The sequence below is a fragment of the Cucurbita moschata genome, unplaced genomic scaffold (assembly GCF_002738365.1).
Source record: "Cucurbita moschata cultivar Rifu unplaced genomic scaffold, Cmos_1.0 Cmo_Scf00005, whole genome shotgun sequence".
NCBI classification, from domain to species: domain Eukaryota; kingdom Viridiplantae; phylum Streptophyta; class Magnoliopsida; order Cucurbitales; family Cucurbitaceae; genus Cucurbita; species Cucurbita moschata.
This window is the reverse complement of record NW_019268521.1, coordinates 2349361-2363448: the sequence shown is the minus strand read 5'-3', so window position 1 is coordinate 2363448 and position 14088 is coordinate 2349361. Positions and strand designations below refer to the sequence as shown.

The 14088-nt window shown below is 39.4% G+C and overlaps 1 protein-coding gene across 1 annotated transcript; it reads left to right on the top strand.

The window, feature by feature from the left end:
* Nucleotides 1-160: 160 nt before the first annotated feature.
* Nucleotides 161-5403, top strand: LOC111443059 (tRNA (guanine(37)-N1)-methyltransferase 1). Its single transcript, XM_023080675.1, has 9 exons — nucleotides 161-1145; nucleotides 1603-1701; nucleotides 2947-3066; nucleotides 3146-3312; nucleotides 3802-3872; nucleotides 4005-4147; nucleotides 4494-4605; nucleotides 5012-5121; nucleotides 5217-5403. Exons 1-9 carry the CDS (start codon nucleotides 237-239, stop codon nucleotides 5367-5369), a joined length of 1884 nt encoding a protein of 627 aa, XP_022936443.1. The 5' UTR covers nucleotides 161-236; the 3' UTR covers nucleotides 5370-5403.
* The last annotated feature ends 8685 nt before the right edge of the window (nucleotides 5404-14088 follow it).

Below are 14088 nucleotides of genomic sequence, written 5' to 3'. Positions count from 1 at the left end.
AAAAAAAAAAAAAAAAAAAAAAAAAAAAAAAAAAAAAAAAAAAAAAAAAAAAAAAAAAAAAAAAAAAAAAAAAAACAGAACCGAGCAGCCCATATTTACCGCCAAAGACGGCCCAAACAAAAGAAGCCTTGTCTAAATCTTAAACCCTCCTCAAATTGTGGTTTATCTTCTACCTTCAATCCGTAGTCGCCATGGATACTTCGAACCAGTAGCTTGAATCACTTGCCCGTGAGATTATGGTTACAAAGCTTTTCCTGAGGCCACAGTCGCTTCCTCTCACCGCCTTTACACCGAAATTCATCTTCCCGTCGAAGCGCTTTCTCCCGATATACTTCACCCCACCGTTCTCCTCCACCATAGTCCACTCTCAATCTCAATTCTCCGCCCACACTTTCTCCTATGGACCTTCTCTTCGCAAGGGCTACCATCCATTTCCATCGGTATCCAGACAGCTTCCTCTTGATAACTCTCAACCTGTTATCAAGACCGTAATTGGAAATCCGGAGAGGGAGCGGTTACAGAACGAGAAAAGTGAAGAAGTTATATTAGATGAAGATGCCTTCATTCGGATTTTTGACATTGCTGCACTTCGAATTCCTTCTAGAGGTTGTTTCGAGCTTGAGAATCGGCTGCGTGGCCATCTCTTGAACTGGCCACGGATTCGCAACATTGCAAGAGTTCCCGGCGACGAGGTCGAGGCCGAACTGGCAGAGCTTGTGGGAGAGCAGAATCGGAGCTATTCCGACGACGGAGATGGAGTTGATATTGATTCGCTGCACCGGCGAATTTATGGGAAAGCTGAGGACGATGGGGAGCCTCTGAGTCCCGTGTTGTACAGGGAAAAGCTAGTGAAAACGTTCGATTCAAAAGGGTATGTGAACTTCAGACATTTGGCGAAAATGTCGAGGCCGAAGAAAAAGAAGGAGAAGAAGGAAGAAGGGAAAGACGAGGGGATTAAAAGAATGGGGAAAAGTGAATTTGCCGTTGTGGAGGTCGTGGAGAGTGAGGAACTGGAAGTGGATGATATGAAGGGATTGTTGGGAGATGAGTTTAAGGGTGGAAAATGGAGGGGTTCAACTAGATTGTTGCTTTTGGACGAACGATATGGAGACAAAGGCGTAGAAGAGCTTCCAGAGGCGATTAAGGTAGCTGTTTTGATAGTTACTTGTTCAACATTTTGATATGAGAATTTGTTACTTCATTCATGATTCTTGATCTGCATGCATTTAGTGTTTTGATAGTTACTTGTTCAACATCAACATTTTGATATGAGAATTTGTTACTTCATTCATTATTCTTGATCCGCGTTCAGTGTTTTGATAATTACTTATTCAACATTTTGATATGAGAATTTGTTACTTCATTCATTATTCTTGATCCGCGTTCAGTGTTTTGATAATTACTTATTCAACATTTTGATATGAGAATTTGTTACTTCATTCATGTTTCTTGATCTGCGTTTAGTGTTTTGATAGTTACTTGTTTAGCATTTTGTATGAGAATTTGTTCAACATTTTGATATTCTAGCCTGAAGTTGATGAGAACCTTATCGTGGTCGCTCTTGTATTTTAGAATCAAATTTTCTGGTTTCTTGTACTTCAGGCTCTGCTGAAAGGAGAAACCCAAGAAAGCATGAAATCAACAATTGAGCTTGTGAGGTGCAGGCTTACTTTATATTATGATTACTGGCAGATGAATGAGGTATTCACAAAAGGAATAATTTTGGTGTTCTTGTTATTTGTTTTCTATTTATAATCTAATTCATTATATCGTTTCATTTTGATTGCTTAGTTTTAGTCTCTAAATCTATTCAGTTTTCTATGTGTCAATTCATTTTGATTGAAGAATTCTAGTTTCAGTAAACTTAGCGTTCAATCATTTCTTTACATGGTTGATTGGTTATCTGAATGTTTCTGAAGCTAAGAGGTGGAAATGTGACAACATATTATCTTCTAAAAATTGGACACGGGCATACACGCTACACATACACACTCATATTAACATATATATGTCAACGTGGTGGTACCTAAGCCGAGCACAACTGGTTTAGTGTCATATACCGTTGACTAAGGAGTCAGAAGTTCGAATCTTCCATTCCTACATTTCGTTGAACTAGAAAAAAATATCGATACTGTGATGTCCCATATTGGTTGGGGAGGAGAACAGACCACCATTTATAAGGGTGTGGAAACCTTCCCTTAGCAGACGCGTTTTAAAGCCTTGAGGGGAAGCTTGAAAGGGAAAACCCAAAGAGGACAATATCTGCTAGCGGTGAATTTGGGCTGTTACAAATGGTATCAGAGCCAGACATCGGACAATTTGCCAGGCTTCTCGCTGTTCCCCGAAGGGGGTTGACACGAGGCGGTGTGCCAGTAAGGATGCTAGGCCCCAAAGGGGGGTGGATTTGGGGGCGGTCCCACATCGATTGGAGGAAGGAAAGAGTGCCAACGAAGACGCTGGGCCCAGATGGGGAGTGGATTGTGATGTCCCACATTGGTTGGGGAGGAGAACAAACCAACATTTATAAGGGTGTGGAAACCTTTCCCTAGCAGACGCGTTTTAAAGCCTTGAGGGAAAGCCTGTCCCCTCAAAGGGAAAACTCAAAGAGGACAATATCTGCTAGCGGTGGATTTGGGCCGTTACAGATACTGTTAATCTTTATCAACATAAAATCTTCACCATTACGCATATGTATCTTTTGTTCTATAAGTTGTTGTCTGCTTTACACATTCTACTGACTTTTATGTTAAAAAAGCTATAGTTTCAATAATTATTTTGCATTTGCAAGCTCCCGACTAAACCATATACCCCTTTCCCGAGTCGGATAAAGCTTTATTATTTTGGCTAAACGATATCAGTATACTGTTCTTCCCTGCCTGATAAATGTCAGATTGCACAAATTGGCTGTTAAAATTCACGACTGAAAGTCCTATGCACTGCTTTCAGGTTTTGGAGGCCTTGCTTCCAAAGGATATGGTTATTCCTTCAGCCTTTGAAACCGTTGGACATATTGCACACCTAAACCTTAGAGATGAACATCTCCCATACAAGAAGCTTATAGCCAAGGTAAATTAGTTTACATGTCTTGTATCAAATATAATGGAATTCAATTTTGTTCTCATAAGAAAGTAGCCTTCCCATTCAGGTTGTTTTGGATAAAAATAAGCCAAAGATGCAAACAGTAGTGAATAAGATTGATGTCATCAACAATGATTACAGGACAATGCAACTTGAAGTTTTAGCTGGGAACCACTCCCTTGTGACCACTGTAGTTGAGAATGGTTTACGATTTCATTTGGACTTAGCAACAGTGTAAGTTCTTCTCTCCGCAAAAGCTAGTATAAAATTAGTTGATATTTCGTTTCTAGTTCTTCTCTCCGCAAAAGCTAGTATAAAATTAGTTGATATTTCTTTCCTTTTTATCAAGTATCATGATAAGTTGCATCAGAATAACAATATTTGGAATAGTCATGCAACGCGATTTTAGGATATGTTTGGAGGTGACGTTGAAATCGTTAGTCATCTGCAAATCACTCTCAAACATGTTTTTAATCGTTCAAAATCAATTTTGATGGTATGAAAATCATGTTTAAGTGTGTAAAATTAAGGTTAAATTGATTTTGAATGATTAAAGGGGTGTTCGGAACTGATTTTGAATTCGAACACGATGATTAAGGCAACTAAGGTGAAAATCTCTTGAAAAGATTCTTAAAACTCATAGATGAATTATGATTAAAGGAATTTGTTAAGATTAGAAGTTCAAAATTTTGGGAAGGATTTTTAATCTCTCCTTCCTTGTAGGTACTGGAATTCAAGGCTCGCAACCGAGAGACACAGGCTACTAAGTGGCTTTACGTGCAAAGATGTTGTTTGTATGTTTGTCCTAGATTCACTTAGAACTTCTCTGTCTTAGTTTTATGAATATTTTCTGAAGTTTACTTTCTGCCATCGAAGACTCTTATAGAGCAATAATTGACCACTTGTTCTGAAATGGGAATCAACAGGTGATGTCTTTGCTGGTGTCGGTCCAATATCCATATCTGCCGCAAGAATAGTAAAGAAAGTATATGCCAATGATTTGAACCCAAATGCGGTTGAATATCTAGAAAGAAATAGTGTTCTCAATAAGCTCGAGAGGAAGATTGAGGTATGATATCCTTAAAATTTGCAACTTTGATCATGTTTTCTCATCCGATGGAAAAGGGTAGAATGTGTTGAGGATCGTTGGGAGGGAGTCCCACGTTAGCTAATTAAGGGGACGATCATGGGTTTATAAGTAAGGAATACATCTCCATTGGTATGAGGCCTTTTGGAAAAACCAAAAGCGAAGCCACGAGAGCTTATGCTCAAAGTGGACAATATCATACCATTGTGGAGGTTCGTGGTTCCTAACAGAATGATATTCTCCTCAATTGTTAATCTGCATCTTTATAGCGTCAGGCTTACGAGGTAGTATTCCTTCTCATTCATTACTCTGTTTTACCACTTTCAAGGTTTTTAACATGGAAGGAAGGAGGTTCATCAGCGCTATGTTTGCAAGTGAGAAAGCTCCAAAAATTACACAAGTTGTCATGAATTTGCCAAAGGATGCTGCCGAATATCTAGGTTTGACCCAAATCCCTTCGCCCTCTCCCACCTATATCTCACACTCACATCAGCATCATACTACAACCTTCACTCATGCCATGCCATAAAATCTTCTAGGATTTAGTCCGTGTAACAGCTGCTAGCGTCTTCGCTAGCACATCTCCCGTTGTCTGGCTCTGATACCGTTTGTAACAGCTCAAGCCCACCGTTAATAGATATTGTCCTCTTTTGACTTTCCCTTCTAGACTTCCCCATCAAGGTTTTAAAACGCGTCTATGAGGGAGAGGTTTTGGGAATCCACCCCCATGGTAGCTTAGCGGTGGGTGGGCTGTTTCAGACGTCTGTTTTTTGATCTTTTATCATTTTTTAGTTTAAGATTATAGAATCCCGTCGTCCCATTACCGCCTCTTTTCCTACACCGCAGATACTTTCAAAGGCATACTAAGAGACCGATCGGATGTAGAGTTCATATCGCCAACGATCCATGTTTATGGATTCTCAAAAGCTCGAGATCCAGAATTCGACTTTCACGAGGTTTGATCCTAAAATGTTCAATTTGAGCGTCCTTCATTCATCCTTTTCCTACAATATGACTCCTTATGTTGCAACAATTGATATGAATATTGCAGCGGATAAGAATTGCACTAACTGAGGTTGCTGTTGATGTTGATATGCGAAGGGTCCGACTTGTGGCACCAGGCAAATGGATGTTATGTGCTTCATTTAAACTTCCCAGAAGTGTCGCTTTTTCAAAGCGTGGACTTAATATGAAAATTACATAGACCAATTTTTTTTTAATATCATAATTATGTTTATCCTCAAAATTCACATTTCTTTTATTTCTTATTTAAATTGTATTTTGGTTATTGTTTTGTATGTCTCAATCTTGAAACAAAATATAATTTTGAAGGAGCCGTTTCTAGTTCGTTCCTCGACCGGCACGCAGTGGCCCTCTCTTGTCGTGAGAGCAACTCGAGCAATCCACCAACAACCAATAGGTTCAGGACTGGGATGTTAGGAATCACGACTCTCCACAATGGTATGATATTGTCCACTTTGAGCATAAGCTCTCATGGCTTTGCTTTGGGCTTCCCCAAAAGGCCTCAAACCAATGAAGATAGTATTCCTCACTTATAAACCCATTATCTTCCACTAAATTAACCAATGTGGGACACTCCCAATCCCAATAATCCTCAACAATCCTCCCCTCGAACAAAGCACACTATAAGCCTCCCCTGAGGCTTATGGAGCCCTCGAATAGCCTCCCCTTAATTGAGGCTCGACTCCTTCTCTGGAGCCCTCGAACAAAGTACACCATTTGTTCGACACTTTAGTCACTTTTGACTACACCTTCGAGGCTCGCCATTCTTTGTTCGATATTTGAGGATTCTATTGGCATGGTTAGGTTTAGGGCATGGCTCTGATACCAAATGTTGAACACAACTCACTGTGGGAAACACTCGCTCTCTTTATTAAGACCAATCGAGAAGAGAATACAAGACACTCTGTAGAATACTTCTGCTTTTTATTGTTTTTAGATTTCTTGAATGAATAACCTAGGTAGGGTGGGGGTATTTATACTAAGAGTAAACAATCTATATTTAACCAATCTAAATCTAGACCTAACCGATTTGAATCTAGACCTAACAAATTGAATCTTTCTCCTAAAATATCTACATCTCTTTCTCCTAAAATCTCTACTAAAATAAATATACTGGGCTCGTACAATTAGGCTTGACTCTATTGGGCTAGTACAATTATTGGGCTTGACTCTATTGGGCTAGTGATGATATTTCAACACTCTTTAAGACCAATCGAGAACACAACTCACTGTGGGAAACACTCGCTCTCTTTATTAAGACCAATCGAGAAGAGAATACAAGACACTCTGTAGAATACTTCTGCTTTTTATTGTTTTTAGATTTCTTGAATGAATAACCTAGGTAGGGTGGGGGTATTTATACTAAGAGTAAACAATCTATATTTAACCAATCTAAATCTAGACCTAACCGATTTGAATCTAGACCTAACAAATTGAATCTTTCTCCTAAAATATCTACATCTCTTTCTCCTAAAATCTCTACTAAAATAAATATACTGGGCTCGTACAATTAGGCTTGACTCTATTGGGCTAGTGATGATATTTCAACACTCCCCCTCAGCACTAGTCCTCATTCGCTGCATCATGTTGAGCTGACAGCGAAAGCTCTCATGTTTGCTAGTATTCAACCCTTTTGTAAACAAGTCTGCCACTTGGTCATCTGTCTTGATCTGCTGCATCTCAATTTCTTCCTTTAGGACCTTCTCTCTAATGAAATGGTAGTGCACCTCCACATGCTTTGTTCTAGCATGAAACACTGGATTTTCTGCAAGGCGAATCGCAGATTGGTTGTCGCAAAGAAGTGATATTGGATAGTCAATTTTCTGGTGCAAATCTTCCATCAAGAGTTTTAGCCATGTACTTTCCTGGGCTGCTCCAGCCGCTGCTCTATACTCTGCTTCTGTAGTTGATAATGATACTGTTGGTTGTCTCTTGCTACACCAAGAAATTGTTCCCGAACCAAACTTGAACACATACCCAGTGGTTGACCTCCGAGTATCGTGGTCTCCTGCATAGTCAGCATCACAGTATCCAACTAGCTTGCAGTCTTTGCTTCTTTTGTACAAAAGACCATAGTCGATTGTACCTTTGATATATCTCAAGATCCGTCGAGCTGCATCCAGATGAGGCTTCTTTGGACTTTGCATGTATCGACTCATAACCCCAACTGCATAAGAGATATCAGGTCGAGTTAAAGTTAGGTAGATAAGACTACCTACTAGTTGTCGGTACGTTGTTTCATCGTTCAACTCTTTGCCTTCATGTGCACAAATCTTGGCATTTATCTCCATCGGTGTTGAAACTTGCTTGCACTCTAACATGTTGAACTTCTGAAGCATGTCTCTGGTATACTTTTGTTGGCAGAGAAACAGTCCTTCATCTGTGCGATCAACTTCTAGGCCTAAGAAGTGTTTAAGCTCTCCTAGCTCTTTCATCTGAAAGCGTATTGATAAATTTTCTCTTGTTTGATAAATTTCTCTTTCATCGTCCCCGGTGATAATCAAATCGTCCACGTAGACCAACACAATTGTCAAATTTCCTTCTCTTTCTTTGATGAATAGGCTTGAGTCTGCATGCGCAACTGAATAACCACTTTGGGTAAGAAATTCAGCAATCTTACCATACCAAGCTCTCGGTGCTTGTTTCAGTCCATAAAGAGCTTTTCTAAGCTTGCATACATAATTAGGATTAGCTGCACTCTCAAATCCCTTTGGTTGGTTCATATAAATCTCCCTGTCTAGCTCTCCGTGCAAGAAGGCATTCTTCACATCCATTTGCCACAGTTTCCAATCTTTACTTGCTGCGAGTGCTAGCAGAACTCGTACGGTAGTAATCTTTGCCACTGGACTGAATGTTTCATCATAATCTAGTCCATATTGTTGAGAAAATCCTCGAGCCACGAGTCGAGCCTTGTATCTCTCGATTGATCCATCCGGTCGACGCTTTATTTTATAGACCCACTTGCAAGAGACGGGTTTGATATCTCCTAGTCTTGGCACTAGTTCCCAAGTTTGATTATGCTCCAAGGCTATAATTTCTTCCTCCATCGCTTTCTGCCAAACCGAGTTTTGTGATGCTTCTTCATATGTCTCTGGTTCGTAAACTCTATCTTCTACAATAGCTGCATTTGCATACTTAGGATTTGGCCTTCGGATTCTATTTGATCGCCTAAGTTGTTGATGTGTTGTTTCATTTTTATCAGATTCGCTTGATTGAGTCACCTCCTGCTTGTCAATATCAATGTCGCTTGGATTTTCAGATGCATCGACATTTGATTGAATTTGTGTAGTTTGCTCCCCCAGCTTCTGTTGTAGAATTTCTTCAATGTTTGAATCTGATAAGACTTTCTTCTCCGAGGACCACCATGTAGATGCTTCATCAAAAACTACATCTCTTGATGTATAGTATTTTCCACTTGTTGGATCACAGCACCTCCATCCTTTTCTTTGATTGTCGTATCCAACAAATACACACTTGACTGCTTTCTTGTCAAACTTGCTACGTAGATGGTCAGGCACAAATACATAGCAAACACAGCCAAATACTCGGAAGTAACTAATTGTAGGTTTCATATCCCATAGTATCTCAAATGGTGAGACGAACCCTAGCTTTGGTTGAGGAAGCTTGTTGATCACATGGGCAGCAGTTCGCATAGCTTCAGCCCAAAATCTTCCTGGAACGTTCTTTGCGTGTAACATGCTTCGACAGGTTTCTGCAAGGTGTCGATTCTTTCTTTCTGCTACACCATTTTGTTGTGGCGTGTTGGCACATGTAAATTGACGTCGTATCCCACACTCGTGTAAATATTGATCGAACTCATCTGACGTGTATTCTCCGCCATTGTCTGAACGTAGACAACGAATCTTCGCTCCTACTTCTCCTTCGACCATCATCTTGAATTCTTGAAACTTTGAGAACGTGTCAGACTTTTCTTTCATAAAGAAAATCCACACATATCTTGAGTAGTCGTCAATAAATGTCACCATATACCGCATTCCGCTGATCGATGCTTGTTTGACTGGGCCGAACAAATCAGAGTGAACTAACTCTAATGGTTTCTTTGCTTTGAAACTTGACTCTTTGTATGGTAATTGATGAGCTTTACCATACTGACATCCAGCGCAGACAACGTCTGTTTTGACTTCCAGTTGTGGTAGACCTTTGAGCATAGATTTCTCCATAATCAGCTTCAACTTATGGTAGCTCATATGTCCCAATCTTGCATGCCATAGATCTGTCGTCTCATTCTTTCGGGTCTTGTCAACATAGGCAGACTCTGCAGATAGAACGTAGACAGACTCCACTCTTCGTCCTTCTATCGTCGGCTTTCCTATTATCTTAACATCTTGATAAACTTTTACATCTTCTGGCCCAAACAAGACATAGCTTCCTGATGTTGTTAGTTGTGACACTGACAACAAGTTCTTCTTTATACCCGGTACATGATAAACATTATGTAGCGACACTGTATCAGACTTATTGCCAGGCATGATTGTCGTATTGCCGATTTGAGCAATTGATAACTGTGTGTTATTTGCTGTACGTACCATACGACTTCCTTTGTACTCTTTCTTGTCTTGCAATTTTCTCTGATCGCCAGTCATGTGATTTGAACATCCTGAATCAACGATCCAGTCATTCTCATAGTTGATATGGTCTTCCATTGTCGCCATGAGTGCTAGCTCGTCTTCTTCTATGGGACATAGTACCTCTGCATCCCATTCATCTTCTATCTTCTTTTTGGATATTGCCACATTGTTTTCAATGGACTTTTTCCTGGACCAACAATCTCTAGACATATGGCCCTTTTTCCCGCAGTTATAGCAAATACCACCAAATCTCGTTCTTTGAAAACTCTTGTTGTCGTTCTTCTGAGCTCTCTCAGGTTGTGCAATCCCTTGGTGGCTTCTTCTTTTGTCACCATTGTATCCACGTCTGGTAGACGGCCTATTATTGCTCTGACTTTCACTCGTGTAGAGTGCTTCTTCACCCTTCAATGTGAAGCCTCCCATTTGTTTAGCCATGGCTTCTTGGCTGGCTAACAAATTTTCGAACTCTACCAGTGATGGTTGAGTGGGCCATCCTTGTACAGCAGCAATGAAGCTTCGATATTCTGGTCGCAATCCGTGGATTATAATCCTCTTCATTCGAGATTCTACAATGGCGGACTTTGGGTCTAGTTCAGTAATCTCCCGACAGATCGATTTGACCTTGTGGAAGTACTGAGCAATCGTCATATCACGTTGTGAAATTGACAACAACTCATTCTCCAGAAGTTGTAGCCTCGTATCATTCTTCTTTGAGAACAACATCACGAATGTGTCCCATGCTTCTTTCGGTGTCTTGTCATCCCAAATATGTTCTAACATCTCTTCTCCGATGGTGGTCTTCAAGGCAAACATTGCTTTGCCTGCTTTGATTCTCCATTTGCGCAAGGCGTCGTTAGAATCCTCCTCTGGCGGCGTAGTTTCACACCCGCCAACGATCTCCCAAAGATCCTGTCCTTGTAAATAGGACATCATGCATGTTGCCCACGTGTTGTAGTTGTTGTTGTTGAGTTTCTTAATTCCTCCAACGATTTGGAAATCACTCATCGTGTTGGCCATACCTCAGTAATACCAAACAAGTTCTTTTGACACAAGACTTGCAGAGTCACAGACTTCTCACGACACAAAAGAAACTCACTCACCACTAATCTCAAGAAATCGTTTCTGATGTGGAAGATCAGGCAGAGCTGCAACCACAGAGCATACTAAGGATTCCAAGAGATCAGATAACCTACACTAACCTCGCTCTGATACCAAATGTTAGGAATCACGACTCTCCACAATGGTATGATATTGTCCACTTTGAGCATAAGCTCTCATGGCTTTGCTTTGGGCTTCCCCAAAAGGCCTCAAACCAATGAAGATAGTATTCCTCACTTATAAACCCATTATCTTCCACTAAATTAACCAATGTGGGACACTCCCAATCCCAATAATCCTCAACATGGGACTCCTGTACCTAGCTCGTAAAGCCATCCTTTCCCCAAGGTTATGGATCTATTTTGCCAACTTCTCTTGCTTATATTGTTGCATCGACCATAGTCTAAGGGTGTTGCATGTGGGAACATCGATATATGATGCCCATGTAGACGTGCCCTCAGTCAAAAGGCTTCAGGCGCAACTTGCTTTCAAAGATTCAATAGTTTGCGGGAAAATATTAGTCTTAGGTTAAATTATTTTGAACTTATTAACTTTGTGTCTATTTAGTTTTTTAATTTTAAAAAATATATCTAATAAATCATTAAACTTTCAATCTTACGTTATTAAACGTTCAAATTGATCAATTAATTTAAACTATTTTTAATATAAGAACGATTGAACATGTCGAAAATTTATTAAACATAAAATTGAAAACATTAAAAAAAATCAGATGGCCTTACAAGTTTAAGATCCAAATCGATACAAACCCGAGAGTTAATATTAGCATCGAGTGAAGTTTTTATTTATTTATTTATTATTATTATTATTATTATTAAGAATTGGGCAAAAAAAAAAAAATAAATAAATAAAATATCCATTTATCCATGGGTATTGCCAGACATCTCCCAGACACATTCTGCTTCTACCTCTCATCATTTTGTTTTGTACTCATTTTAGTCCTCACAACCCTAACTAACACTCCCAACATTCAACGGCCCAGATTCATCCTCTCTCTCTCTCTCTGTTCTCTCTCAGAGAGAGGATCTGAGTTCTTGAGATTGATGGAGATCTAAATTTTGATAAATATGATTATGTCTATCCCCTTTGTGTGGTCCTCATCTTCTTCCCCTACTTCTTCTATAAACCCTCTACCACCATTTTACTCTTAACTTTTTCACCCCGAGCTTTCTTTCTAGATGTCTCGACTGTTAAAATTTACGTTCTTCGTTAGAATCGATACTGTAACGTACGTACGTGTTCGTAATAGTCACGATTCTAACCTTTTCTTTTTACTCTAGGGTTTTTGTTTCAATTCTGCCTCTACTGTTCCAACGTGTTTCGTTTTTTATCGAGCTTTCTAGATGTCTCGATTGTTAAAATTTACGTTCTTTGTTGGGATCGATACTGTAACGTACGCACGTGTTCGTAATACCCACAATTCTGACCCTTTTTTATTCTAGGGTTTTGTTTCAATTCTGCCTCTATTGTTCCAACGTGTTTCGTTTTTTTATCGAGCTTTCTAGATGTCTCGATTGTTAAAATTTACGTTCTTCGTTCAAATTGCTACTCGTACGAAGGCCAACTGTTCGTAATAACCACAATTGTAATCCTTATGTTATTCTAGGGTTTTGTTTCAATTCTGCCTCTACTATTCCAATGTGTTTTGTTTTTTTATCGAACTTTCTAGATGTCTCGACTGTTAAAATTTACGTTCTTCGTTAAAATTGCTACTCGTACGAAGGCACGTGTTTGTAATAGCCACGATTCTAACCCTTTTTTACTCTAGGGTTTTGTTTCAATTCTACCTCTACTGTTCCAACGTGTTTCGTTTTTTATCGAGCTTTCTAGATGTTTCGACTGTTAAAATTTACGTTCTTCATTCAAATTGCTACTGTAATGTAGACACGTGTTCCTAATAGCCACAATTGTATCCTTTCTGTTACTCTAGGGTTTTGTTTCAATTCTGCCTCTACTATTCCAACATGTTTCATTTTTTATTGAGCTTTCTAGATGTCTCGACTGTTAAAATTTACGTTCTTTGTTAAAATTGCTACTGTAACATAGGCACGTGTTCGTAATAACCACAATTGTAACCTTTTTTTTATTCTAGGGTTTCAATTTTTCATTTTTACCGAGCTTTCTAAGTGTTTCGACAGTTAAAATTTACGCTCTTTGTTAAAAGGACGGGTCCGTATATAATTATGTTTAGATGGTAGCATGAAAGCTTAGTGACAAATTCATTTACTAACTTCATAATTCAATCATACATTCTATATAGTTTAGTATTCCTTTTTTCCAACATATTATAAAATGTAGAATCTTTAGCATTTGAAGTGGGACCCACATCCATTAATACAATTTAAGAGTATAAAAAAAACCCTAGAAGCTTCTAAAGTACATCAGCTTTTTCAACCGAACTCCAAAATGATCAAAATCACGACTCTAAATTTTACGAGCTAACCAGCTAGCTAGCGTGGGAGCTACCACAACTAAAAGAAAACGGTTAAGACCATTCAATTTTGATATAAGGGTTTAGCCAACGTAGAGTGTTGTCTAGCACGAGATGATCCAGAAAGTGGTCTAGTATTGTCAGCTCCTCTCCGAGAACAATAACCAATTCCCGTAACCTACAAACCTTATGAGAATGAAAAAGTAAAACCCGAACGAATAATGTCACTATTGGATGATAAAAGTTGATTTAGAGAATGATCATGAGTTTATAAACAAAAAATCCTCTCTTCATTGTTACGAGGCCTTTTGGGAAACCCAAAGCAAAGTCATGAGAGTTTATGCTCAAAGTAGACAACATCATACCATTGTGGAGAGTCGTGTTCTTCTAACAGTCACATACGAGCATCAAACGGTTCGGGTTCTCATCCAAAATCTTAATTAATAATAACGAGGAGAGAGAAAGAAGTAGAGAGAGAGAGAGAGAGGGATTCCATCCACCAATCATTCAATTTCAAAGGCAAAGGGCCACAATCTGCTCCCCAGAAACCAAGAATCCATCATGTCCGCCCAAACCCAGCAACCTTTCTCTCTCTCTCTCTTCTCACACGTGTCAACACTCCCTTCCCACGTGCCAAACCCACCTTTCATTTCTTCCTCCTCAGCCGCCTATTTCTTAGCCCACTCTCAATATTGGGTAGGGACCACCTCACTGTGGTCCCCACTCCCAAACCAACACCACAATCTCTTTCGCCAATCACCATC

What these genes read in the sequence shown, in the direction of transcription:
- LOC111443059 (XM_023080675.1), top strand. Translation starts at nt 237, where the DNA reads ATGGTTACAAAGCTTTTCCTGAGGCCACAGTCGCTTCCTCTCACCGCC. An exon ending in GGATGCTGCCGAATATCTAG is followed by an intron (nt 4,606 to 5,011) that starts GTTTGACCCAAA and finishes CCTACACCGCAG; the next exon opens with ATACTTTCAAAGGCATACTA. An exon ending in CAGAATTCGACTTTCACGAG is followed by an intron (nt 5,122 to 5,216) that starts GTTTGATCCTAA and finishes TGAATATTGCAG; the next exon opens with CGGATAAGAATTGCACTAAC.